Source organism: Melopsittacus undulatus, chromosome 10 (genome assembly GCF_012275295.1).
Source record: "Melopsittacus undulatus isolate bMelUnd1 chromosome 10, bMelUnd1.mat.Z, whole genome shotgun sequence".
NCBI lineage: Eukaryota > Metazoa > Chordata > Aves > Psittaciformes > Psittaculidae > Melopsittacus > Melopsittacus undulatus.
The window spans coordinates 17,291,878-17,318,975 of NC_047536.1; the positions used below are offsets into that span (position 1 = coordinate 17,291,878).

Sequence of the window (27,098 nt, forward strand, 5' to 3'; positions counted from 1 at the left end):
CCTGGTGTGAGGGCTGCCTGCTTGGTCCCATCCCCATCCCTCCTCACGCAGTGGGAGCTGGGAAGTTGCTCTGTGCCATGTACCAAGCCATGAGCCTTCCTAAGGAAGGGACATCCCTGCCTGATGGACAGGCCGGGAGGCAGGAGAGGAGCAGGGTACCACCAAAATGAGGCAGATGAATGGCACTGAGGTCCCCACCAGTCACCACAGGGGTGAGGAGGGCGCCGTGCCTCAGGTTTCACTCCAGCCCCTGGTGATTTTGTGGGAGAAACATCCACAAATCCATTTATATTCCATGTCCATCGCTCTCGGGCCGTGGAGCACCGTGACTCACACCCACCCTTCGCTTCCCTGTCAGCTCGCACACCGCCGCCATCTTTCCTCCCGCCCTGGCTCTGCCCCGGGGCCCGCGGCCGCCGCCGGGCTGAGGGCGCCACCTGCGGGCCGGCTCCGGTGCTGAGCTGCTGCGGGCTCCGGCCGGCTCCGGTGCCGAGCTGCTGCGGGCTCCGGCCGGCTCCGGTGCCGAGCTGCTGCGGGCTCCGGCCGGCTCCGGTGCCGAGCTGCTGCGGGCTCCGGCCGGCTCCGCTGGCCTTGGGCCCGCCCGGCGGGGCAGGAGGGCAGGAGCGGGCGCAGGGTGCCGAGGCTGAGGGAGGGGCGCGGGTCTGGGGGTGATGGCAGCGGGGCAAAAGGCTGGGAGCTGGGCCCGCGGCTCCTGGCACCCAGAGTAACCAGAGCGTATCCGCTTCGTGCTGAGGGAAAAGCGCTTTCCATCCTGGATGGAAGTGCCACAAAGACCAGCTGTTTCCTAGAGGATGCGGGGAAATGTAAAGGTGAATAAAAATAATAAAACTAGAACATGCTTGTTATATGGCCGCCCGGTGCTGTGCGGGGAGCGGCAGCGGCTCCAGGAACCAGAGAGCAGCTGCCAGTTTATGATTTTATTCATTTTCACATTGAGATATTACAACAAAACTCTTAATGACAAAGGATAACAAGTACTATAGGAGGAGAGGAAAGAAAGCAGTGTTCTAACTGGTCTGATATATAACCGTGAACTTCCAGAGACAAGACTCAACGTGAGTTATAAACACTCCCATACGCTCACTGGGAAGAAAACTCACGTGCAAATACTCACACACTCACCCACGAAACACTCACGCACACTCACAGACCACACTTCTGTACTCACACGTAGCCCATGTTGTAACCTACTTGCTTCGAAGGCAGCCCACTGAAACATTGAATGCTGCTGTAGCAACAACAGGTACCAGGTTAAAATATTGCAATATAAATGAAGTGTTACTTGATACACAGGTTTTTCTTCAGAGACACAAGTGTGTATTTGCAAGTAGGGGACCCAACGCTTTGTTTTCATGAGGGAGGAATGTCTTCTCAACACCAACACTTTGTAAGGAGAAATGAGACCGTGTGTAGAGCAGGAACATTCATTTTAAAGGAGGATGATGATAAATAGCTTAGCTTCTGTGTTGAGTTCCAGTAAAAAGCCCAAAACAGAGTGCATTGTGAATGGAGCAGGCCCAGTTAGCAAACCCTGGGTTTTAAAACTGAAATACTCCTTTGTTGCTGTGGAAAGACAGGCAGTGCTGCTGCCTCACATCTTAAAACCAAACCAGACCAGCTTCATTTCATGCTGACAGTTATCTGGAGACTGTAAAAATCATAATGCCAGAAATAATGCAAGAATGTAGAGAAAGGGTATCAGGTTTGTACACTCTAAATTTAGTATACTTTTAAAAGAGTGTGAGAGTACAATTGTTTCAACAGCTCTTCACTATCCCAGGCTATAGTTGTTCTTCATCAGCAGGAGTGTCTGAAGAGGAGCCAGCATTTGCTTGTATCATGGCTGCATTGTTCATGCAATGCTGTTGATACAGATACAATAGGATCTGATTCCACACACCCCCCAAGATGGTGCAAAACAGAGAAAATAAACTTGTGTGGAGTTGAATGATTTGAATGCTCAAAAATCAGACATGACACTGGTTCTTTCCCTAGAGAGAAGCAGGGGATCGTTAACAATGGCTCTAATGAAGTAACCCTTCTGCACAAGGATGCTTGTGAGAAATTTACAGCTGAACCTAGGGATAAAGTGCAGCTGTCCTGGCTGGCTGGGAGTGCTGAGGGTGCTCAGATACCTTTGTCCCCATCCTGCTGAGGAATCCTGTCAGTGCCCTGCAAGTGTCAGGCTTTGCTAACACATTTCAATTCCTCACATATGGATAAGGACTTGAAGCTACTTTGGTGTTCTGTTTTTTAACTATTATTTTATTTATAGGCCTCTTTCTTGGGCCCTCTCTCAGATGGGGCTGTGTTTCCAGGCAGAGAACTGTTTGTGAAGCACTGGGAACAAGAGAGCCTGGATCCTATGGATACACATCACCGAGCAAGCAGCCTGAATTTAGCTCAGCTGCCTGTCATCTTCCATCCATTGAGACCCCCAGCAGCACAGGGCACTTGCAGCCTTCCTCCTGTCAAGGGAACCACCAGTTCAAAAACCAGGGCAAGGTGAGGGCAGGAGAATTTGTTCTGGCCTATACCCTGTGGGCTGTCCTACTTCCTTGGCCTGGCTCTCCAGCATCTCCTGCCAGAGGATTCTTACTGAGTCATAACAATTACTTAAAGATGCTTAAATTCCTGGCAACTTCAGGGAACATCAGTAGAACTCAGGGAATTCTTTGTCACATGCAGTTTCCAATTCCACATCCTGAGCCAGTTTGGCTCAAGTTTTGGTTGGTTTTGTGCCTCTTTTTTTTTTTTGCCATGGAAATCACAGCCATGTCATTCTGCTGACACAAAAAGGGAGGAGAACATCGAGCACGCTAAGCACAGGCTTAGAGAATTTGAATGACAGACATGCTTTTCCCATGTGCTAAATAAATCTCCCCATCACACTTGTGTGGAGAACTATAATTAAGACTTGGGAACATCATCCGTAAGGTCTCACAGGCTCATGTCAGGAAACGCATAAAACCCTCTGCTGGAAAAGAAATAACAGTTTGGGAAAGCAATACATCTGACAGGAAACACGGTTTTCAAAGTCCAGACCAAACCCTTGGCTCCCTGTGCAGAGGTGTGGCCTGCAAGCAGAAACACCCCAGTGCTGAGATGCCCTGGAGCAAAGACCTGTGCCAGCCATGGGCATGTGGGAGAAGAGATGATGACAAGCTGTTCTAATGATCTTGTTCACCCTGACTCCTCTGGCATTGATGTAACCGTGCTCTGTGGCTGAGCTCTCTGATTGTGAGCAGGATGGAAAGAAGTAGGTGGGAAGTGGTGAGGCAGCAGCACAGAAATCTGTAGAGAGGGGCTGCAGAGGTTCCTCAGGGCTCTGAATTCACGTGGTATCTTTTACAAACAAAAGGCCCAAGTCATGAGATGTTTCCTCAGCACATAAATGTTCCTTGATTCTCCAGAGACAGGTACACTGTGCTGGCAACAGAAACTGCAGAGGAGCCTGTTGAGCAGTATGCCTTCTTAGAGCCAGCAAATCATGGTGACAGAAGAGGCCATGGTTCAGAACTGTCCATCCAGGAGAACCTGCCCAGGTGCTGCCCTCCATGTGCTCAGTGATGCCAGCACACCAGAGGATGAAACTCAGAGCACCTCATTGCTGGAGCTCTGTTCCTTCCATTGTTTCCAAAACCCTCTCAACAACTGGGAAATAAACATTTCACTCCCTACCACTTTGATCCTTTTCCTCCCAGCAAGCAACCCATTTTCATGGTATGTTTAGAAACCAGCTGAAATTAACACAGCTTTGCTTTAATTTCTTACTGGAGCAACAAATGATCTCAGCACTGCTCTAGGAGAAGGGGAAGGTGAGACAGCAGACCTGTGAGTAACCTGCTCCCAGCACAGATCACATAAAACCCTGTTTTGCATAGGGCCTGCAAAAAGATTTGCTATTTATCTCACAGGGAGGACTCTAGCCATCATCTGATGACTACTCAGCACTAGCTGTGTTAAGATGGCTAAAATAATCCTGGTGATAAGGCAGATTGACAAGTTTCCTCCCAGCAGAGATGAGAGGTGTGTGCGTGTTGCTTACAGAGGAGATGAAGAGGCTGGCATCTGCTCAGAATGAACAGTGTGCATGAACATTTACAAAGATTCCTCGGGATCTCTCCATACACCTCTTTAAAATGTCCTGCTCTTGCTGCAAATACCACTAGGGATTTCTTCCCTTTGATTCTGCTCCACCGCTCAGCAGCTGACATCATGAGGAGAGGAGGAGGAAGCAATCCAAGGAAAAACATTCAGGCTGCACACCAGGAAGAAACTCGAGACTAAGACAGATCTATTTATATCTGACCTGAAATGGGCTTTCTGAATGGGAAGCTGATCTGAGTGAAGGCAGGATGCTAGGCAGAAGGTGCTGTAGTGCTGAACGCAGGCACCCACTCACTGGCAGAATGCATCTGTCTGAGCCACAGGAAAAATAGAAACATGAGGAATCAGTGAGGTGCTCTCTTCAGTCCCGGCATGGGGAAGCTGCAGCTGGTGGTGCTGTGTGGGCCATTGCACTGCAGTTCTCCATCCGTTTGGGGTAGGTTTCCTGCTGGGGTTGAGCATAGGTTGAAGGAGAAGCTCTGAGTGACTCTGGTGACGTGCCTGGAGGGTGAGAGGGGATGCCTCGGCAAGTGCCTCCAGGGCCTGATGCCGTTAGTACTGCTCGGAGAAGAAAGAAGCATGGAGAGTGGGGGGACTGGCCCCCTCTCCAGGCGGGGTGCAGCTGCCATCCTCAGAGTGTTCTGACAGCTCCCCATATTCACTGTTGTAAAAAGTCTGGCCTCCAACTTGGGACCCATACAATGGACGACATCTGCCCCGCAGGTCGGACTGTTCCCCTGGCAGCTCTGCAGTTCTGCTGGGCCCTTTACTGCTGGGAGGGAGAGACACACAGAAGATCAATCTGAGCACTCTTGGAAACCCTCTATCCTGCCTAGAGAGATCCCAGCTTCAGGAATCATATGCTAATGCAAGGGTCAGAGGCAGAGTCAGGAATGGACCTACACCTCTGTTTCAAAGCACACCACCAGGTCTTGCTCTAAACCTAGGCACAGCCCATATCGTTTGTGGAACATCTGCACATAACCCAGTGACAGAGTTATTTCAGCTGTTCTAGATACCTTTCAGAAGCCCAGGGAAAGGTTGGGATGCGAATGAGCAGGGAGAGACAGGAGACATAGCCACAATTGCTCCCAGACCTGGTAGGAGTTAACAGAGACTAATACAGACCAACAGCCAGGGTGGGGGAAAGGAAATGAAGGAAGATGATGAAGAAACTGTGGGAGGCACTCAGCAACCCCATCTCAGCACCTGCCAATACCAGGTGACTGGCAAGAAGTCACAAGAGCGAGGGCAAACACACACTCAAGGACAGTTTTAAGGGCAGTGTTTTCAAGAAGATGGGATGCCAGGTAGCCCATTGTGTAGGATACAAAGGAACGTGCCTTAGGGAAAGGAGGACAAGGACAAGAAGCAGAAGACAGTGCAATAAAACAGCAGAGAAGCCACAGGGCCATGGCTAAGGGAAAAGACAACGACCAGTCTGATTTGATGTTAGGAGCAGAGGAGGTGAGGAAGAGGCCTGGGACTAGTCTTGTCTACACATGAGCTGACATGGCTCACTCAGCACACTGTCATGGAGACAAGGTCCCAGCCTGCATTGGCACCAGGCAGAGATGAGCTAGTCAGGTTCTTGCCCAGTTTCCATTCAAGTCTGGGGCAGGACATAACCACCCATAGCATCCTTAGTGTGTCAGCTCAGCCTGCCAGGCTCAGTACTGACATGTGGGAATTCCTAAGGCCTGCACCATCCCTGCAATGCCACATTGGGGCTGACATGGGTCAGGGCTGTGGGAGGGAGGAGGAGGTGACAGCCACATAGTTTCCTTCCATCCCACCTGACACATTTCACCAGAAAATGTCAATAAGCATTAAGAGTCTGATCAACCCTGTCACTCCGCTGTGCTTCATTATCCTAACGAACACATTCTCACTGAATGGGCACAGTTTATATTTTTAAACCCTAGGAAGCAGCAGGCAAGTCTGTTCTTTATGCATTTTGCCTCTTGTTAATGTGCGTGGACTTATCTGGCTCCTGCAAGCTCCAAGAGGTATATATCCTATGGGGAGACACCAGGAGCTGCCTCCTGGTCTCACTGCATTTGGCAGCAGGGAGGGCTGAGTGGCTAGACTTGAGTACCTGAATCCACCTTCTTTTCTGTGTCGGTTTTCTATCCTCTCAAATTCCTCAGATGCCAGAACCATCCCACTGTCTGTCTGATTGTCCTGGAAGGAAGCAACAGGAGTTATCAGTAACATCCCTGTCGACTGATCAGAGTGGGAAGGGAGGAGGAATCATTCAGGAGATGAGACCATGTGTGTCTATGACAGTGAAAAAAGAGTAGGGGCACTTCACCAGCATGTTCCATGGTCTTGTTGAAAGTGATTTTGTTAGGTGCCTTCTTAAAAGCAGCACATACTGTGTGCAGTTCAATGCCACTTTTGGGGGGAGGAAAAAATAGAGGGTTCTCTGTCTGAAAGATGTATTACCATCAAATCTGTGAGAGGTGAGATTTCTCTCAGAGACTTAAGGGATGACTTAAGTTCACTAGAGGAGATCCTAAGTACCAGTCTAGTTCAGAGAGGCCAGGAGATACGAGGATTTTGGATTTACCTAGTCCTGGCTGGATTTCAGTATGCTTATCCAGGCTGTGTTCACAGATTTGAGAAGGGGGAAGAGCAGGCTCTTCTCTGAGGTCCTTTACAGTCCCCTTGCTTGCAGACCTAACCTCCCTATTTCACATTCAGGCAGTATGAGCTGTGCTGCAGAGAAGCCCCTATGTGCCAGGTGGAGAAATGAATGGGCATAGGACTGGATGGACTGAACAGGAATGACACAGACAGACTGACATTAGATAGGAGTGATCTTCCTTCCATGATCCTAACAACAAAGGTGTCAGGAAACAGATGAACATTTCTTTGCCCCCTGCTCCACTCCACTCAGATGCTACTCACCGGGTGTGCCTTGTACATTGTATGTGTCATGGGAAACTCTTCAAATGTCTTTATCCTGGATGGACACCTGATCTGATTTCCTCCCGTCAAACAACCAGGGAACGAGACACAGTTGTAGTATCTGCTGAGAGAAGCAGACTGTACTCAGTAAAACTAACAGAGTCCATGTCCTGAATAAACAAGACCCAAAACAACATCCTCTTGGTGCAACCAAGGTATGCAGGGGGGTGGGTGACCCAAATGGTGGATTTTGGGAGAGGAATAGGGTCACCTTAAGCCTCTCAAGCCCATACTACTTCTTCAGAAGGGAACACCCAGATTATCTCTCCACTTTGTATAAGCAGAATAATGTCAAATAGATCCCAGGCATCTCACTATCACAGCTTTCCAGGGATGAGAAGCCTAGGTCTAATTGTCTGGGTTAGTTAGAAATAGATAGGATGAAGTTCTTGCATTAGCAGAAGGGCAGAATCCCAGCTGACACCTTCTTTCCTCAGCTACCTGATGAGCCATGATACCTTTAGCTGGACTTGGTGCTCTGGCAGTGTAGCTGGAGGCAGGAGAAGGAATGTCATAGGCTTCCACATCAAGGGCTCTTTCTCATCAGGAAAGGAAAGCGATTTTGCTTTTATAAACAAAATGCTATGGATAGCACCTGATCCCCTGGAGGTTTCCCAACATTTTGCTCCTGGGTTCTCCCCATATCCCTCCTCATGCTCAGGCTGTTGCCTGCCTGCTCAGCTCTCTCTGCCCTTTCCAGAGGGGATTCACCTTGCTGCTAGGCTGTGACAGCGTATCCTCATGTCAAAGTCCTCTTCATCTGAGTTTTGCTGGGCAGAGGAAGGCACCTGGGAGAAACCATCATCTTCTGAGCTGTGAGAGTCATTCAGCGGGATGTAATCCTTTCCTTCCTGGTAGGAAGAACAGTGAGTGGGCTTAAAGGAGGGTAAGGCTCTCCCACAGGAAAGGGCTCTACAAGAAGAAGCTGTCAGAGCTGGGAGAAAGATTGTGGTTTATGTCATCTTTTTTTCTCTGGAACAAACTACCTGGCTGGGGATTTCTATGCCCTCTTCACTAAGTAGCTGCAAATGTTGCAGGTGTGGGGAGCTGTGTGTGAGCTGGAAAACAACCCAGTCCTGCGGCACTTATAGTTCTCCAACCTACACAGTCAGAGCACTGTGCTCCCATGGGCACATCATTGTGGCTTAGTCATGCCTGTTCTGGGATCCAGTGCTGAAAGGTTAAAATCAGGGGGGTAAGGATGAGCCAGTACTCATATTTAAGCATTTAGCTATCATCTGAAATGGAACATCAAGAAGAAGTTAAAACCAGAGCTGCACGCTCATCGCAGCTAAAAGTCCTGGTGAGTTACTGCATAGCAGTGATTAGTAATAGTTTCAAAGAAATCTGTGTATCTGACTGCTGTAATGGAACAGTTGTTTGGGTCACAGGGCCCTGACATTTAGATCCAAGGATGGAGTTTCAGAACTCCTGGTGAAGTCCTGGTTTTCATTATGCAGGCGTGTGGGAGGCAGGAGTGCCAGGGCCTTGAGTCAGCTGAAAAATTTCAGATAATCATCTGGGGATTGAGATGGAAATGCTGGAATGATGACTGAGAGGGCACCCGCCCTGAACAGAGTGGAGCTATATTAGGATGCAGCTAGAAGGCTACAAGAGAAATGAGCTATCCAGCAGCTCTGGGAAACAGATTTCTCTGATCCAGAAAACCCTGTGTTATCATTTGGCCTATGCAGAAGTACTGCATTGGCAAGGGAGTCAGAGGAGGGCACAGCAAGAGAGTGGTGGGAGAAGAAAGAGCTGTCTGGAGCTGAGCAGGGACACTGAGAGGTTTTCACCTGCTGGACATTTTCCTGAAGAAGGTTCCCCAGTGTCTCCACCAGGTCGGAGAACGTTGGTCTCTCCTTGGGATCACCATGCCAGCAGCTCAGCATTATACGGTATCTGCCAAGAAGAGATGCTCAGTTTATGCCACTTCCTACCCCACTCTGGACACTCTAGATAGCTCTGATTCAAACCCATCTGGCCTGTCCTCCAGGCAGCTGCTTGGCGTGAAGGATGTGTTGGCTTATCCCCCACTCTGGCTGAAAGGTCTTTGAATCCCACAGAGGAGCCTGTCCTGCCCTGTGTTGGGATCTGGGAGGTTTCTGACTCACATTTCTGCTGTGGCGTACTCTGGAGCTCTCATCCTGGTACCGTCTTTGAGTCTCTGGCAGAACTCCTCATTGATCTGGACTCCAGGGTATGGAGATGCCCCTAAAGGAGGTTTGAAGAGGGGTGGGAACGTGAAATGTGCCATCAGAAACCAGTCCTTCTGAGACTGCCCTTCCTTCCAAAACACTGGGAGATGTGGTCACTTTTCATACACAGCCCAAGTCCTTAGTGCTGCCTGAGACAGGCTCCTCTGCCTCAGTGAGCTAGAGGCCACCTCTGCAAGCCTCTCTCCCCTTCACTATGTTCATGGTGGGATATGGCCTCCACATTTTTTTTGCCTACATGGATGTCTCTTCCCTTCACATCCCTTAGACATTCTTCAGAGTGTCAGGGTCTCCTGCACAGACTCACGCACCAAACTGCTATGTGGGAAGGGACATCTCCCTCACTATAATGTAACCCTCATTAGCACTCACCTAGAGAGAAGATTTCCCAGAGGAGGACCCCAAAGGACCAGACATCACTCTGGGTAGTGTAGACCTTGTCAAAGATGCTCTCTGGAGCCATCCACTTCAGCGGGAGACGGGCCTACATAAGAGAGAGGCAAAGGCACAAGTGTTCACTCAGGGACATGTCCCAGGACAGCCCTTCTTGTAGGAATGGGATGAAAGGGATGAAAGGAAACCAGATAGCTCTGCTCCTCTCTCCATGGAGGAATGGAGGTTTGGTTAGGCCAGAGGGAGGGATGAAGACACTGAAAGGGGGAGGAAAGGGTATAAAGAAAGAAGAGTAAGTTAACAACAAAGTGAGGGGTAGAAGGAAGGCGACAGAAGTCTGCTGGTAGAGGAGGAGAAGAGCACACACATCACTGGGCCAATGGTCCCTGGTCCCAGCCACACAAGTGGTTCCACTCTTCCCTTTTCCTCAGTTTATTCCATCCCCAGAAGAGTTTATGAATAGCTAAAGGGGACCTAATCTGTATAGGGTTTGAGAAGATGGCACTCACGCTTCCTTTCCTGACATAGTCTGGGTCCTTGTAGATGTCCCGGGCCAGGCCAAAGTCACAGATCTTCACCACATTGTTCTCTGACAGCAGGATATTGCGAGCAGCCAGGTCTCTGTGAATGCACTGAGGACACACAAAGAGGAAAGGGGAAAATCAGACGAACAAGAATCACCATCAGAAAGTACAGAGCATCCCCCTCCCCTCCTGGACCTGAGCTGTAATGGGAGAATAGTGGAAATGGGAAGGAGTTAAAGACAAAAGTTTCAGAAGGAGATGGTTGAGGATGAGGTGCCAGAGGACTTATTTCCTAGGTTTGTGTACACAGGGCTACCTCAGACCTCCTGAGAAGTGTGAGGCAGATCACTGAATCTCTCTGTGCATCCCCTGTAAAGTGGCTGTAGGCAGGTCTTGTCTGGTTAGGCACACACAAAAGAAGAGGGGAGGGAAGGTGAGCAAGGGAGCAAAGGTAAACTCACCTTTCGGGATGCCAGGAACTCCATGCCACGTGCCACCTGGAAGCTGTAGCAGATCAGGTCTTCCATTGTCAAAGGACTTTGCCACAAGTCATCCACTGTCCAGGAGTACAAGAAAATAATTAGACAGTGAGTGGTCTCTTGTTCTCCTTGCCTCTCTCCAGGACTGTGGGATGCAACCAGCCTCTTGGTGAGACACAACTAGTCCTTAGTGCTAACTGGAGGAACCAGTTTCCCTCTGGGATTTTCTGCTTAGGTGGCACATGGCAAGAACTTGCTTAAGTGTGAAGAGAGTGAGTCCAGCCTCAAGCACATGTCAGTCGGACAGAGCTGTGGGAAACAGGGCTGGACAGGACTTTGAGGGTCAGCTCGTCATTCCTGTCCTAGGGAAGACCCAGTGAGATCCTCCTCAATTCTCCTTTCTTTAGGCTAAAAAAATCCAAAGGAATTTAATCCTGCTTTCTGGGCTTTGAGTTTATTACAAGAGACATAACATGCATTATCCCTGTTCAGGGATTTTCCGTGCAACAGTGATCAACTCCAAGGCCTGATCCCAGCTCTCTGCCATCATGCCCTACACATTCCCCAAGCTGTCCAAGTCTGGCATTGTTTTGGTGGGCCCAGTGGGGAGCTGCTGCCAGGGCTGGAGTGTTACCTTCCTGGATCGGCTGTGCTGTCGGGCTCTTGTGCAGCAGAAAGCGGTTGAAGATAGTGCTGTCGCTAGTCCCAGACCGACTCCTCCTGTCTGCTCTCACTGCCTCCACAATGGACTGGACCTGAATACGCAGCCTGGGAGACTTCTCCTGGCAAGGAGACAAACCCAGAAACCTCATCAGGAAACACACACTGTAACCCCTGTGCCCATGAGCTGCACAGTCTGTTCCTGTTCTTAGGCTGTAATTCCATCTTGGAAGCACTTATCTTCCATTGCAGAAGAAAATTGCTTCCCTGATGTGCACATGAACCAAGATCACTGTGTAAACCTGATCACGTTTCAGGCTATACGTCTTCCTTCCACAGCCATGGGACAGGTCCTTAGGGGCAAAAAAGAAGCTACTTACCCTGTAAGGACTGAATCCTTCTCGCTTGGTCCGCAGGTAGTTGGAGAGGTTTCCGTACTTGCAGAACTCAACAATAACCATGAGTGGACCTGGCAAGAGAGCACCCAAGACAGGAGAGGAGATAAGGGCTTAGGTTGGTCGGAGTTTGCCCCAGATCATGTTATGTGCAGCCCTGATGAGCTGTGGCACCTGCTCTAAGTGCACACAGGCACACCAGTAGCATCACCATGTGTCCCTGTGGTCACACATGCAGTCAGAAGGAAGGACACAGGGGACAAACACTGATCTCTGGGAGCAGGCACAGCCTGTTGCCCTGGGATATTTACCGTTGGGTTTGGTACAGGCACCCAGCAAATTCACGACGTTGAGGTGATTCCCAATGTGAATGAGGATCTTTAGCTCCGACATCAGTGCTTTGTGCTCGCTGGCAGTAGCTCCCTCTGGAAACACACAGACCTTGTCATGATGCCTCCTTACAGCTTTTCACTCCCCCTCACCACCCTTCTCTTAGCACAGTGTTAATGGGAGTCTTGTTGAGAAGGCTGTGACCCTGAAGCCTTGGTACATTTTGTTATTGTGTGTTATCCATATGAAATGTCAGAGCCTTGTCTGGAGATTCCAGGATCCCTGCTATACCATGTAGAGTGCTGCCAGCCGGGGCAGGGACCCAGAGCAAGAGACAACACAACTTGTTCCCAATACATTTTTCTTTGTAATAGTTGTGCAGGGGAAAAAATCATTTGAGGCTTACATACAGATGCACACGTTTGAATCTCTGCCCTTTTGGCCTCCACACAGAGATAATGAGCCATAAAACAATTTGAAGGAAAATTAGAAACAAAAGGCATCTGAGTCTCTTGATCATGACTGGAGATAGGAGCTCTCTCAGCTCAAACCTAGAATATCTTTTTATGATTCCTGTCCAGCAGCAAACACAGTGCTGTGACCTTGCCAGCCCTCTGTACTTCATCTTCTCTCTGAGTGCCCAATTCACATCAAATCTTGATCCTCTATTTTACCCTTAGGGTGTGTTCTCTGATTTTCTGTGCCTTTTCATGCTTCTCAGCTTCCCTATGTAGGGAATAAGGCATTTTGCCTTACTTGAGAGTTTGTACATTTAGTCTGAGAGACAGAAGCATGCTCTTGAGCTGCAGCTAAGGGGTCAGGTGAGAGCCATGCCTCAAAAGACTAAAGCCAGGCTTCCCTCTGCAATTGCTGTGCAGGTCATCTGTACACTTGCAGTGGTAAGTACTGCTGAGATGGGCCAGGATTTGGTTTCCACATACAGGCCTCTGCTGGCCAGAGACTGCCTAGGTATTTCATTGGGTGCCAAATGAAAATGTTTCAGATGCCTGTTTGAGAGTGTGGCTATGAAAGCTTGAAATCCCACCTTGGATTGACCAGGCTTTGGGTTCAAAGCCAGCTCAGCCCTCAGAGCTGCAGCCTCCTTCCTTACCCAGCTCTGAACCTGATCCATAAACATAACATACAGGCACATTTGGAAGAAGGCAACTGGGAGCAATACTTTCTTTAGTGACCTGCTGAAGAGGGGCTCTGGATTCTTGTTTGTCCTTTGAGACACATTTAATTCTTCGCCTTTATAAACAGCTAAATTTCCTTGACATCTGAGTTCCCCAAGTCCCCGCTGTCTTTCTGCCACTTGCCTCTGAGTGCAGCTGAATGAGGCTAAAACATCCATGAGGGGAGGCCAAAAGGATCAAGTGTGTTGAGGCCAAGAAGCCATAAACTAAGAGGCTGGCTCCAACTCCTCTCCCTGAGGTCAGGGCTGGCTCAAGCAGAAGCACCCAGGAGTGTTTGTAGGAGATAAAACATTTTCCAGGGCCTTAACAAATGCCTTATGCAGAAGACAGGCATTCACAGGGTGGAGATGTCTCATTCTTTGCTGTCTACACTGACTGTACATCCTGCTTCACTGTCCACATACCTTTCAGCATTTTGACTGCTACGGTCTCACAGCTGTTACTTTTGTTGATCCCAAATGCTGATGCTTCCACCACCTTCCCAAAGGCACCATGACCCAGGACTTTACCTATAGGTAAGGAGAGAGGCAGTGTGAAGGAAGGCAGGTGCAGCACTGCAGGCAGAATGGAATGAAAAAAAACCCCAAATCCTAACAGGAAACCACGGGAAGAAGAATATCCTCATAAAGGAAAAGGAAGGAGTGAAACATGTGCCCTTCCCAGGTGGCTGCTTGCTCTGTCGGTGAGAATAAGAGAAGGGGTGATGGGAGGAACTGAGACAGAGCTGGCATGGACAAAGCAGAGGAAGGAAACAGCCCTGCAGAAGTGAAGGGCTGTTTGTTGCCCTCGAGCAGAGCGTGTGGGAAAGGTAAATGTGACACCTTGCAGCAGAGCAGCCCGGGAAGCCCTGGCTGCAGCACGCAGTGGCAAGGAGGGGTCTGGCTCACCCAGGCGCAGGCGGTCCCGCGGGAACTCCCACTTGCTGGAATCATAGGGCAGGTACTCGCACTGCTCCTCCAAGGGCACCTCACCGGGGTCCATGATGATGGAAAGGTAGCCCGTCTTGATGTCTGCATGGGCTGGCTGCAGGAATCAGCCAACACAAAGGGTGAGGAAGATGCTCCCCTGGCACTGGGTGCTGACTCCCAGAGGGAATTTGGTTTGTTTGCTTGACTTGACCTGCTTCCCCGTGGCGAAGGCCATTCCCTGTCACCTCCATTACCACAACCCTTGTTCTTGGCAGTGAGAGCGCTTGAAGCATCACTCAATTACCTCCTTTTAGTGGATGCTGTCATACAGCCCCACATCACAGCAACGGTGTTTCCCCAAACCCCACTATGCCACCTCCCCTCTGCTGGGACAGTTACATACCCTTTTGATGTTACAGAAGATGAGGATAAGGAGGATCCAGAAGAAAACAGCGATTACACCAGTCCCGATCAGGATGACAATCTCCACATTGGTCCTGTCATCAGAACCTGTGGGATGGGAGGGAAATTGTAGCTTCAGAGATTCCCATTCTGTGTCCCAGCTCAGTTATCCCTAGTGGCCTGCTTCAGGATGTGGGGAGGTGTGTTTGCCTGAGCTAAACATGCTCCAGACTACAGATCCTCCTGTTACAGCACCATGCCACTAGCAAGGCCTAGGGGCTTTTGCTGCCTCCCTGGTGTCACAGGAAAGAGGTGTGGGATCTTGGCCACGCTTCTACTCCTACCCCTTCATCCCCAGGGGTGTCGTGGCTGCTGGTACCTTCCACAGAGACGCTGGCCGAGGAGTTCACACAGCCCTTAGCGTTGCAGACGCTGCACAGGTAGAGCCCAGCATCCTCCTCCCTCACTCTCTGAATGCTCAGCCTCTGGTTGAAGTCTGCCAGATCAATCCCTGTAAGGTAAAGAGGGTTGTGGTGGTCACTCACAGGGAGGGGGGATTAGCATACTGGACTCATTTAGGCTCAGAATATGGCTTCTAGCTTTTTGGCTGGTTCATTTTAGATGGGAGAATGAAATTGCACCAGCTGGTAGGGGGTCTCTTCTGTGGCCTGATGGCTCCAGAAATACCCTGGAGGAGCCTTTCCCGGGCAGTGTATGGAGGGGTCAAAACCCCTGCAGACAATGCTGGATGGGATTGGTGCCCAGGCAGTTCAGCTGGTGTGCCAAGCTCTGCTTCAGCTCCAGGACCTGTTCCCTTCCCTCTGCAGTGTGCCTGGATCCTTCCCATGTTCCTTCCATGGGATCTCTGGCTTGGTCCCTGTGTGAGCAACGATTCCAGCTGTTGGGCTGAGAGTAAGACGAATAATTTTTCTCTCTCTACTCTCCAGCTTGAATGTGCACATGCAGACAGTGCTGAGCCAAGCCCTAGGGCATAGACTTGGCCAGTAAAACTGCATCAAACTGGGATAGAACATGATTATAACCAGAGTTCAGCCCATTCAGTGAATGGGTGCCTTTGCCTGAGCACAGCAACACCCAGAAGCCAGCAGCATTCAGCTCTAAAGCCACCAGACTATTCTTTGCCTTTGATTCACCCCTAGCCCACTGTACCTGACACTTCTTCTACAAGTTTCTCGTCTTTGTACCAGCTGATTTCAGGAACGTGGTTGCCATCCACCTTACAGCGCATCTCTATGGAGTCACTGACGTTCACCCAAATGTCTGTCAGGTTCTGCTTGAGGCGAGGGATCTCCAGGGCTGGAGGAGCAGCACAAAGAGGAGGAGGGGAAAACGGGAAACTGATTGATCAAAAGAATATCTGTGCTCTTGGGGACCTTTGGGTCTCTGACCCCTGCTGAAGGGTGTCTTGAGAACCCAGGTGCCCTGCCTTTGCCACCTTGAGTTTAACTTGCTTGCGTGGCTTCCCCTGGGGACGGGCTGGGAAGCTGATGGCAGCAAGAGCATCAGCTCTCCTCTGTCACTCCCGCCTGCCCTGTGGACCCTCACCCTGCACAGAGATGTATTTCTTGTGGCAGTGCTTCTCCCGGGTCTTCCTGTTCTGCACCTCACACACGTAGTCTCCCTCCTCGCCCAGGGAGATGTTGGGGATGGTGAGCAGCAAGGTGGCATCATTGGAATCTGGCTGGAAGCGCAGCTCTCCCTGCATTTTGGTGGCATAGTGGTGGACGTTCTTGCAGTCCAGCACGAGGGGGTTGCCCTCCTCGTCGTGGAGCTTGGAGAGGTTCAGCCGATACCACTGCAGGTTCTCATAGGTGTAGTTGTCTGCATTGCAGCTCAGCTGTAGGTCCTGCCCCTCTATGGGCTCTTCCGAGGGCTGGGACTCAATCTCGAACCCATCTGGAATGGCTTTCAGGAAGGAAGTGAACATGTGAATGAGTTTTCACGGCTGAGCTGCCAGACACAACAAAATTGAGTCCTTGGGCTTAGCTCTCCAAGGCCCCCCCGTCCTCATCCAAGGTAAAGGAAACCAATCTAGAGTAGAACTGTGACATGAAAACTGCTGGCACCAAACAGCTTAAGCCCAGCAGGTGCTAAGGGATATGCTGAAGTCCCAGGGTCCAATTAAGATGAGGTCACAAGTGAAACAAGTCTGGGAGGTCTGAATTAGGCTGTTACTGCTCTCAGCTCAGCTGCACATTCTGGATTGCATGCATGCCTGCTTTTACACGTTCAGTCAGGCTGGACAACTGCACATGCAGAGCATCACTGGGGGAGCAACTGAGGATGTTTATTTGCCTCCACAAAAGCTGGTGGCTCTGACAGCACAGGTACTGCCTATGAGGGCCATTAGCCAAGGTTTCTGTGGTCTGTACAGAGAGGCATGCAGATAAATCTCTGCTGTGCCCTTGTCAGGTTCCCTGTGCCCAGCAGACAGGGACAGACTCCTGCCAGCACAGGGTACCACTTATGCAGCTCCATGTGGGCCACGACTGCTGAGCTCTGGCTTCTGCAGACCGAGCATCCTCCCACCACCAAAACTCGGTGGGGACCGTGCCTGGGGCCCCGACCAGCGGGACCCGGGCTGGAAGCAGTGCCACTAGAGGATGCTCTCAGACCAGGCACATCCCCAGCCCAGGGAGCTGCCTGGGCCCGAGCCAGCAGGATGTCCCCAGTGCTGGACCTAGGTACAGGCAGCACTGGCTCACCCCCAGGCCTGCCTGCCAGGCTCTGCCTGTGCTGTCTGCTGCCAGGCTCCAGGCTTTTGCCACTCAGCAGAGCTCCGAGGTAGCTCTGCTTTCCTGTTGGCCTCCCGATCACTGTTTAAGGTGCTAACTGCAAATGACAAGATCTGGCAGGTCTAGGGTCCTCCTTGTTTCAAGCAGAGCTCATCTGGTGCAGTTGGAAGGGACATCTGCAGTACTCACTGGTCACATAGAAGTAGATCAGCCGTTCGTCTCGACCCACTTTATTAGAGGCAATACACTTGTACATGACTGAGACGTTGGCCTCCTGGATGGCCAGTTTGCTGACTGTCTGATGGGGGAAAAGAGGACAAGGAGTTAGGAAGAGCAAGAGGGGAGAGAAGTAGGATCAGTGCTGCTCTCTGGCTGACAGCAAAGCACCAGCAACCCTGGCTCTAGGTGGTAGTTGTGCCCAGGAAAGGGTTATGCAAAAGTTGTCCCTTATTCAATAGCCCTTTGTGCATTTCAAGCCTCATCTGCTGGCTCTAGAAACAGCAACATGGTTTTATTGTTGATCTCTGCTCCTTCTTATGGAGCCCAACCAGCACAGATGCCTCTCCATGGAAGTAAACTTCTTGCTAAACTCCTTGGGTCACCATGGGGACAAGCCTGTTCCCAGTAGGGGGACATGAATAGGATGTGGGGCTGATGGATTGCTGAGCTTCCAAGCTTTATAACAGTGGGGAGAAAGAGAGAGGACACCAAAGCTCTGATTCTCTGAACCCTCTCCAGTTAAGTGACTACTTGGTGTCCCACAGAGTTCAGTGGAGTTTACAGATACTTACAGACCTGAGAACACTCCTTTAATCCATAAAAGGGAAAATAAACCTGTGAAAGCATCTCAGCTCTCACCACTTCAGGAAAAGCTGTCATCTTCTCTCTTTAAGTCTACATAGACAGGGCCCTAAAAGGTTCCTCCTCCCTCCTTCCAGCAAGACATGACTAAGATTGGGCAGAGAGCCAGGCTGCTGTCCTGGGAGCACAGACCCAGGAGATGCTGCCTCCAAATAAGCCAGGAAAGGCAGCAGGGTAGTAAGGCTGTTCTCCTCCTCCCAGCTCACACCGTACATGTGTGAGAGGCCAAATGTGTTGCAAGCACTCCCCTTAGAGGAGATCTGCAGTTTGAAGCACAGGTTTCTCTTCCCTCCCAGTTTAAATGACAAGTGGATCCATGCAATAATTCCTCTAATGAGACAATATTTAACATGAAAAAAAATATTCTTCCTACAGGGAAACTACTTTGCCTTTTACTATTCATCCCATTGGGAAGCATTTCCCTTGTAAGTGGCAACATATTAGCCTGTGTTAATCAAAGGAACTGAATTCATTCAGTGCATATTCAATACAGCTGAAGTGACTTTATTACTATTACTTTTGTGTGTTGCCTTTTCCGTTTCTTGGGGTTATTCAATACAGCTGAGGTGATCCTATTGCTGGCACTTTTGTGTGCTGCTTTTCCTGTTTCTTGGGGATTTTCCTTCTAATCTGCCTTATTATGTTTGTGTTGGGCTTTCTGGATTTGATGTCATCCTGCAGTGCATGGCTGTGCACTGCACACCCTGCGGCTCATTCTGGCCTTTCCGGATAGAATAAAAACCAGAGGAGGTTGGTAGGAGTAGAAAGGCAGAAAGGAGAAAGAGAGAAAGCAGGTTTGAGGACATAGCATCCTGCTGCAAGTTTAAGTGCTCTTTTAGCCCAGAACTCTTGCATTGGACTGTATGACCAAAGTTGGACCCCCAGCACAGTTACAACTAAGTAGACAGAATGAGAAGGACGCAGCTGAGGAACAGGAGGAAAACAATGAGGAATACAAAGAAAAGTTCTAAAGGGGCTAAGAGCAGAGTCAGATGTGGAGGGGGACACAAGGGCTTCTCACCCAGGAGCTCCCACCACCCATGCTCGCCTGCCCGAGGGACACCAATCACTGCCTCTCACTTTGGCTGCTCTGGGAGGAGAAGCATGTGCCCCTGCCACCCTTTTGGCAGAGTGATGAACTCCCGCCAGGCCAGGGGACGGGAAGTGCCTTTGGAGGTGTGTAGGAAAACAGGAAGTGACTTTCGGAAACAGGGGCCCCTTTGTTTGTTCTGCATCCCTCTGTGAGCGGCTGGTGCCCGACACCAGTGGGAACAGGAACCCCGTCATGGCACAGACCTGACACTCGCAGCCACCAGAGAGACAGAAAGAAACAGGCAGCAGAGCATATAGGTCACATGCTGCAATAAGGGAGAGATGTTCCTTCCAGAGGGGAAACACTGGGATGGAGAAGTGGGCTCTGTGGGGCACATGTGCTGCACTCACAAGCCTCCAGTGGAGGGATGCCAGCATCTCCATACCACCTTCACCCAGCTGGGATAGGGGCAGCTGGGTGAAATGCCCTGCCATACATGTGCACATTCCTGATGCCAGAGTTTTCCTGGTCAGTCTGTGACTCCTGCTCTCTCTTCCCAACTACCCAGGCTACTCTATGGGGTTTGGCTCTCCCAGAACAGCTCATGCAAGAGTGTTCAGAAGTGGCCACAGGAGCCCCTATAGCACACATCCCCTGTGTTCTCCCTAGCTGGGTGCCCTGTGCTCAACAGCAATCAGTGTAAATCCTTCTGCACAGTCAGCCCCAGCAGGAGCCTCTCTGGATGTAGGGTAATTCCTCAAAGATGACAGCTCTCCCTCGCCCTGGGGCTGCCTGGTACTGCAGAGCCCCAGAGCTGGGAACGGCCGCTCATGATTTACTTTAGTAGCGGAGGTGTGAAGCCCTCCCCAAATCTGTCTCTGCCAGGCTTGTTTCTGCTGGCTGATCACAAAGGACCCCTCCGAGGTGCCTGTCTCCAGCTCCTCACTCCAGATGGGCTTGAAGCTTCAGCCTCACCTTGTTCCGCCCCTCCACAAACTCCACCCAGGTGTCGATGCTCTCGATGGGGTTCACTGCATCCTGCTGCGACACATCTTTCCAGTCCCTGCACTCGGGCATCCGATCCCGCTGATGACGCCTTGCTGCCCGGTGCCGACTATTGCTAATCCAGGAGCAGGGGAAAGTGGAGAGAGATGGAGAGTAGGTCAGCTGGGAAAAAGGCAGCAAAACCAGCTTTTGTGTCTGAGAATTGATGTCCCTGTCCTCTAACTCTGCAAAATTTCCCGTGTCTTTCAGTTATCAGTTCTAATGTGGTTTATAAGGGTGCCCCACAGCCACTAATGAGGCAAACATCTACAGATGTGAAAATCAAGGCAGGGAGCAGATACAGGTCCCAGACAGTGTTTTCAGCCCCAAAACTGTGGTTTTATCTTTCCCTGCTAGGGGTGGGGGAAGATAGGGGTGAAATTGGTTCATGTGTACCTCAGGCAGTTCTTGATGCTTCTGCTCTGCAACAAAGCCTTAAGCCCCTGCAGTGACTGAGAGTCAGGAACAGCACAGCCTGGCTGGGTGCTGGCCTGGAGAGCACACGGTGCAGCACCCCAAGGTGCTTCTGCTGCTCCTGATGCAACAAATACCACGAGGGAAACATCCCATGTAGAGATGCTACTAGGATTCTGCTACAGGAACACAGTGGCACCTCTTCAGGCTGAGACAGGAGAGCTGGGAGAAGTGCCTAAATCTGCCAGGGACTCGGGATGCTGCAGCCTGCAGCCTGCTTCTGAAATGCAGCTGGGGCTGGGAGACAGCAGGATCTGCCCAAAATGCAGGGTGGGAGGTGTGGAGGGAGAAGGTTTATGGTGACAGGGAAGCAGGGGAGAGCTGAGCACCCAAGGGCAGTGGCAAGGGCACTGGCAGTGTGGGGCAGAGCGCTTGGCAAAGCAAACACACTGTGGAGCTGTGTAAACAACAGGAAGCTGGAAAGAAGCCTCCTGCATCCTCTGGAGCTATGCTAGGTAGAAATATGGTGGCCTTGGGAGACAGTGCTCATAATTCATGGGCCCCCTGCTTCCTGACAGGGCCACAGTGCACTTGCATGCTCTCTGGTGTCCCTGGCTTGGTAGCAGCCTGTACAGGGCTACAGGACCTGGCTTCCTCCAGGCACCCTGATGTCCTCCACCCTGACTGCTCTGGCTATAACTCCCTAGCATCCCTTTTCCTTCTTCTTGCCACTAAAAATGTCACTGTAGCCTTGCCTGGTGCTGCCCCAGCTTCCCAGGGCACAGGCAGTGGGCACGCAGCCTTCCTGCTTACCAACTGCTGCTGCCTGCACAAACACCTTCCTGGCAAACCATTCCAGCAGCTGGCTCTTCCCCTGGATTCAGCAGCTCTTCCCTGCACACAGCACCTCTGTTCCCCTGCCTATGTGCACTTTAGCTTCCGTCATTACCAAGAAGATGAGGAAGGACCAAAGAACCTCAGGGACCTTAGGGCAGGAATGAGTTGAGCCCCAGCTCCTGTGCCAGGGTCTCAGCAAGGGGGATGTGTGGGACCAGCCAGGATGGGGCAAACTCCCACATGGATCACAAGTGTCTCTTGTCACAAGTGGGTGTTCAGTGCTCCAAGCTATCAGTCAGTGCTTTAATCCTCTTGCCACATTGTGGCTGGGAGAGCAAAAGTGTGATGGGGTCCAGAACACAGCCATGGTCACAAGAAGCCTGCAGTGGCTTGCTCATGGCCTGGTAAGACACGGGTGTTGGAAGAAATGGCACTTACAGGCTGCGTCGGGAGAACATGCGACAGGGCATCCATGGCCTCCACTGCCACTGGATCACCTCTGGTGCTGGGATCCCATAAACTGTGCAGGTGAGAGCCTGGGGGCTCTTCCGGGAGTAGATGCTCGGGGAAGAGGCTTCCTTCTCATGGATGCGCGGAGGAACTGCAAGGATCAGATTGACACCGTGAGGTCAGCCCCTGCACCCCCAGGCCCCTCACAGCCCTCCCCAGGCCCATCTCTACAGAGACTGGGCACTAAAGCACAGTGGCTCTCAGGGCAGCTCCTGGGGACCTCAGAGCTGCAAGGCAGAGCAGATTATACTTAGATTCAAGTGGTGTCATTTCTCCTTTCCCTGCAGAGTGAGACTGTCTGGATGCTGTAGAGCTCAAAGCACTCTTCGGCAGCCCCCAGCACTGGGCTACAGAGCCTGCTGGAGACAAATCTCCAAGCAGCAGTGCCTTTCCAGAACTTTCTTTGCTGGCCTCTGGTTCCTGCATGACTGGGACTGGTTTCTGTAGGGGAAAACTCCCAGAAGCTTCCCACCCAGAGAACTGCTCCAGCTCCAGGCTTTGTGTGTACTGTAGCTGCCCTGCCCTTAAGTCCACATCAGTCAGGGTTACCCCTCAGCTCTTGTCCTGGTAAATGGCTCCTGAGCAATGACATATCCTGCTGAGAGTGATGGAGCCAGGAACAGAACTATGCTGTATCACCAAGCCACAAGGAACCACCCTCAGTGTAACCAGAGCATCTCTCAGCAATGAGGAAGAAGGAGATGATGTAGGTGCCAACTGCTTTAGGACAGCAACAAGGACTTGGTCTTGGAGTAGCCCAAAGGCTGGGGCCATGGGCTCTCCCCCCAGCCCTGAACCCTCCCTTACCATTGACGATTAACTGGAGGCTGATGCGCTTCTCCAGCCCTGCCAGCCTGTTCCGCAGAACCAGCGTGTATGTCCCAGCGTGCTGCTCCGACACATCCTTGATCTGCATTGAAGATTGAGATTGCTTGGGAATTAGCTTCCCGTCCTTGTACCTGCGGGGAGGCAGAGAGAAAATGCAGCCGTGGGGAGGAAGTGTCCCACTGGAAGCTGGGCAGGAGTTTGCTGGTCCCCATTAGAACACAGTCAGGGCACCCCTTGCTAGCACTGGGGACCTCTCTGGAGAGACCCCTGAGCTTTCCCTGGACCTGAGTTATGGGTCCTATATGGATGTGCCTGGGGTTGGGGATGTTGTAGCTCTGCCGTAAGCAGAGTTGTCTTGCTCCTCTGGCCAGCCTTGATCCCCACTGCGGGGGGACAAGAGGGGCAAGCCTCATTTGAGCTGCCAGGACCTTTGCTGCTTCTCCCCACAACGTCACCTCCTCCCATCCCAAGCTGTGCAACAGAAAGCCAGGGTAGGTGGGAGAAATTACCCCTGTGGGTGGAAAAATGTGACATTTGGGACAACCCTGTCTGCCGAGGGACCAGGCTAAGCTTTCCTACTTGGTGGAGGGAAGGAGAGGAGGAGAAGGTGGTCAGGGTAAGAAAGGTGCGTTACCACTGGAAGTCTGGTGGGGGGTAAGCCACGACTTTCACCGGCAGCTTCACGGCTTCATCTCCTGCGGTGGCTTCTATCACCGGGCCCTTCCTCCACTCCACATTGATGAAGGGCTTTTCTGTAAGCAAGAAGGTGAGCGTGGAGGAGAGGAGAGCACAAAGGGACAGGCTGTCACCAAGATCTGCTCTCTCCACAGGGCCTGACAGCAAGGACTGAGGACAGGCAGGGTGCTGAGGCAGTGCAGTTGACAATGACTACTTCTCTGAAACACTGAAGTGAAAATAACCCAAATGCACTATTGTCTTATCTGCTCATATGACCCCCAGCCTCTCTCCTGCACCCCTGTTCCCAGCAGGGGCCCCTCCCTGGAGCAGAAGGGAGTGGGTGCCAGGCAGGGCTGGGCAGGTCAGCACTGCTTTGAGACTGGCAGCTGAAGAGCTGCCTCTGCCTTGCTGCTGGGAGCCATCAGGGGCACAGGGAGGCTGTGCTGCCCCATCACATTCTGCTGCCAGGAGACAGCCACCCAGTGCTGATGGCACCTTGTGCTCCCGCAGCTCATGCCCCGCAGGCCAGCCATGCCACAGGGACACTGCATCTGCCACAGGACAAGACCTGTGTGTCCTGTCGTCCCGGTGGTGTTTGGGCCAGCTTGGTGTTTGCATCTCACTTGTCCTCTTGGCATGTTGCTGAATGTGATCCCAGAGTGGTGCTGGGGCACAGAAGGGCTGAGGGACTGGATGGAGGCTGGGTCTTACTAAAGCAGAGTGGGATGGAGGTGCAGGCTGAGCCTTGTGCCAAGTACTGTTTAAGCAGCCTGGGGCTTGCTGTGCTTGCAGCTTGGCTCTGGCTGAGGCTCTGCAGGGGCTGGAAGGCACCGTACCATGCACGATGATGTCTGTGCTCTCCTCCAGCATCTGGGCTCCGTTGGTGGCTGTGCACGTGTACTTGCCCAGGTCCTGCTGGCTGACGTTGTGCAGGGTCAGGATACTGGAGAGCTCCGTGTGTGTCTGCAGGGACCGGCGCTCAGGCTCTATCACTGCCCGCTGTGTCTGGGGGAGGTGACAGAGAGAAGGGGATGAAAGACATCAGCGGGATGGGGTTGTGCAAGCCCTGAGGCTGGGATAAGAGCTTAGCATAGAGTTCTGCCCTTATCTGCAGCCCAGCAACCAGGATGGGAGGCCTACAGGTACCTGAACAATGATGCCCTCACTGATATTGTTCGTAAGAGCCAGAGGTTACAACAGGGGGAAATCACAGTGGAGAAGGGAAGGAAAACACAGGAAGGGACCCCCTCACAGGCTTTTGGTAAGCAGGACTGTGTGGCTAGAGTAGCTCTTTTTAAGCCAATGACGTTTGCTCTGGATTTGCACTGGTGGAAATGAAGCCAGTGTTTGCTCAGGAGAGCCCCAGAGAATAAGACCTCAGCAAGGAGGAAAAAGGGTCTTCCCTCTGTGTGCCTTCCACTGCAGGAGAGAAAAATGGGAAAGCACTCTGACCAAGATGTGCTGGTCTCATCATTGCTAGGATCATGAAGCAGAGCCCTGCCAGTGGTGTGAAGAGGCACACATGAAGGGGCAGGATGGAATGACTTGGAGGGAAAGTTGCCTAGTGCTTCTGGAGCTGCTCTGTTTGCTGATACCTGTTTGCCAGGGTAAGTCCACTGGAAGCGGATGCCAGAGTTGAACTCAGCCCACACTGTGCAGTTCAAGACCAGCTTCTCTCCCACCAGCAGCTCCATGGCTTTCCTGGGATACAGCTGGATGTCGTACAGCTCGCTCCCTGATGAGGAAGAGGCAGTGGAAAAGCATTTCATATCTATTAACTCTTTGACTCAGACCATGCAGTTACAGGATACTTCAGTATAACCCCCTGGTGCTTGGTGTATCTCTGTCTGTCACACAGAGGAGATACAAGCACCACGCAGAGCCAGTGTAGCTAGAGAGGACCATGACAACTCCATGAGCCACACTGATAAACTTCACAGTCATCCAAACTGCTCCCTCCCACACCTTCCCAAGTATTCACCTGCTATATGGATGATGAATAAATTGGATCTGAAGACCTTCTTGTCAATGACAGTCTCACACTGGACATACAGGGAATCCCTGATCAAGTGTGTTGGTACCTGCACCCCCTTCTTGTTGTCCCAGAAAGTGCTCTTCCCATCAGGGTGGATGAGGGAATTTTGCTGGAAAAATCAACATTTTGCCAACTGAGAAAAGAAGGTAACAACATTCCCACCCCTTCCAGGCTTTCTGCTGGCTAACACATCCCTTTTGCAGGAAGAAATGATGCAGCATCATGCTGTGCTGGCCTCCTGCCCTCCCCCCCCCAAGGGTTTGTCATCTAGGAATCCCAGCCTCCCCTATACCCTGAGCAGCATATCCTGCACCATGAGCCTCTCCATCTGCAGAGTGGGCCAGAGACTTCCAGGAATGGAAACTTCTAGTGATAGCTAAGGAAGCTGATGCTGATGTCCCAAACGTCAGCCCCACTGGGATGAGTGCTGACCTTGGGTAGTGTCCTTCCCGGGCAAGGGAAAGGCCCCTGGCCCCCAGAGTGTCCCTGGAGGCCATTGTACAATAGTAACACTCATCCTGGAAGGATGTATTAGCATTGTAAAGAAAAAAAAAAGGGGGAAAAAAAAAAGAAAGGCACAAACAAACTGATAACAGAGCTGTTTTTAGTCATCGGCCCCAGGACTGCAGCCTCCTCCCTCGTGGGGATGCTCATCACCTAAAGGGTTTGTACAACACAGGGGCCAGAGAAACAGGAGATGCTGCAGGGAAATGGGATTAAAACAAAGTCTTGTTTTGTTTCATAATGCTCCAGGGAAGAGAAGCAAGGTTGGCAGGAAACCCGTGGGGTCTGCCCAAGGGAACTGGACAGCACAGCTTCAACCAGCAAATAAAACGAGGAAGCCAGTGGCTTGTACTTTCCATGGAAAATGTGTCCCATGAATTTTCCATTCCTGGCAGTGCCTGTCCTGCTTCCACTCAGGTAATTACAAATGCAGAACAAATGAACATTGTGGTCCAGAATCTCCACTGGCCGAGCTCTCACCAAGATCAGCGTGACATTAAGATCAGGGATGGACACAAGGCATGGTACCCAAGTGTACTCCTTCTTGCTGATGAGGAGGGTCTCCAGCTTGTTGATAAATGGCTGCTCAAAATCTGAAGAAGAGATATAAGGAGAACAAGTTACTAAACACAGGCAAGAAAAGAACTGGGAAGAGGGACCAATCAGAAGAAAAGGAGGCTTTCTTGTTTGCTTTGCTACAGCATGAGCTTGCCAGAGGGAGTGGTGTTGAGCTGGATGGCCCCATCTGCAATGTGTAACACTCAGAGGAGACACCTGGAGCTTGGGAATGCAAAGGGAGCAGCAGAGGTAGGCGCCTGGGCCAGCCGGCTCCTCCACATGGAATACTGTACCGATGGAGTGGCACTTGTGTGACATTTGGCAGTGCTGGAAGTCACCTCCCCTTTCCGGTCCCCCTCAAGGTTTCTGCTTGGGTTTGATCCTTTGTGTAACCCCCAGGTCTCATCCTGGGCTCAGTGCCTGCCCAGCCGGT

General features: G+C 51.4%; 1 protein-coding gene across 1 annotated transcript in view; it reads right to left on the reverse strand.

The window, feature by feature from the left end:
• Positions 1-2,744: 2,744 nt before the first annotated feature.
• Positions 2,745-27,098, reverse strand: part of FLT4 (fms related receptor tyrosine kinase 4) — a 54,418-nt gene continuing 30,064 nt past the window's right edge. The window contains exons 4-30 of the mRNA XM_034066974.1: positions 26,588-26,700; positions 25,550-25,712; positions 25,164-25,303; positions 24,405-24,573; positions 23,525-23,642; positions 22,870-23,021; positions 21,991-22,153; positions 20,233-20,377; positions 17,553-17,661; positions 16,174-16,533; positions 15,778-15,924; positions 14,987-15,118; positions 14,609-14,715; positions 14,185-14,320; positions 13,702-13,806; positions 12,083-12,196; positions 11,757-11,845; positions 11,351-11,498; positions 10,699-10,793; positions 10,223-10,345; positions 9,693-9,804; positions 9,219-9,318; positions 8,901-9,006; positions 7,816-7,955; positions 7,045-7,165; positions 6,230-6,315; positions 2,745-4,903 (exon numbers count right to left, since the gene is read on the reverse strand). Of these exons, the coding sequence (XP_033922865.1) occupies positions 4,684-4,903; positions 6,230-6,315; positions 7,045-7,165; positions 7,816-7,955; positions 8,901-9,006; positions 9,219-9,318; positions 9,693-9,804; positions 10,223-10,345; positions 10,699-10,793; positions 11,351-11,498; positions 11,757-11,845; positions 12,083-12,196; positions 13,702-13,806; positions 14,185-14,320; positions 14,609-14,715; positions 14,987-15,118; positions 15,778-15,924; positions 16,174-16,533; positions 17,553-17,661; positions 20,233-20,377; positions 21,991-22,153; positions 22,870-23,021; positions 23,525-23,642; positions 24,405-24,573; positions 25,164-25,303; positions 25,550-25,712; positions 26,588-26,700 (3,713 nt within the window). The 3' untranslated portion in view covers positions 2,745-4,683. The remainder of the gene's footprint in view (positions 4,904-6,229; positions 6,316-7,044; positions 7,166-7,815; positions 7,956-8,900; positions 9,007-9,218; positions 9,319-9,692; positions 9,805-10,222; positions 10,346-10,698; positions 10,794-11,350; positions 11,499-11,756; positions 11,846-12,082; positions 12,197-13,701; positions 13,807-14,184; positions 14,321-14,608; positions 14,716-14,986; positions 15,119-15,777; positions 15,925-16,173; positions 16,534-17,552; positions 17,662-20,232; positions 20,378-21,990; positions 22,154-22,869; positions 23,022-23,524; positions 23,643-24,404; positions 24,574-25,163; positions 25,304-25,549; positions 25,713-26,587; positions 26,701-27,098) is intronic.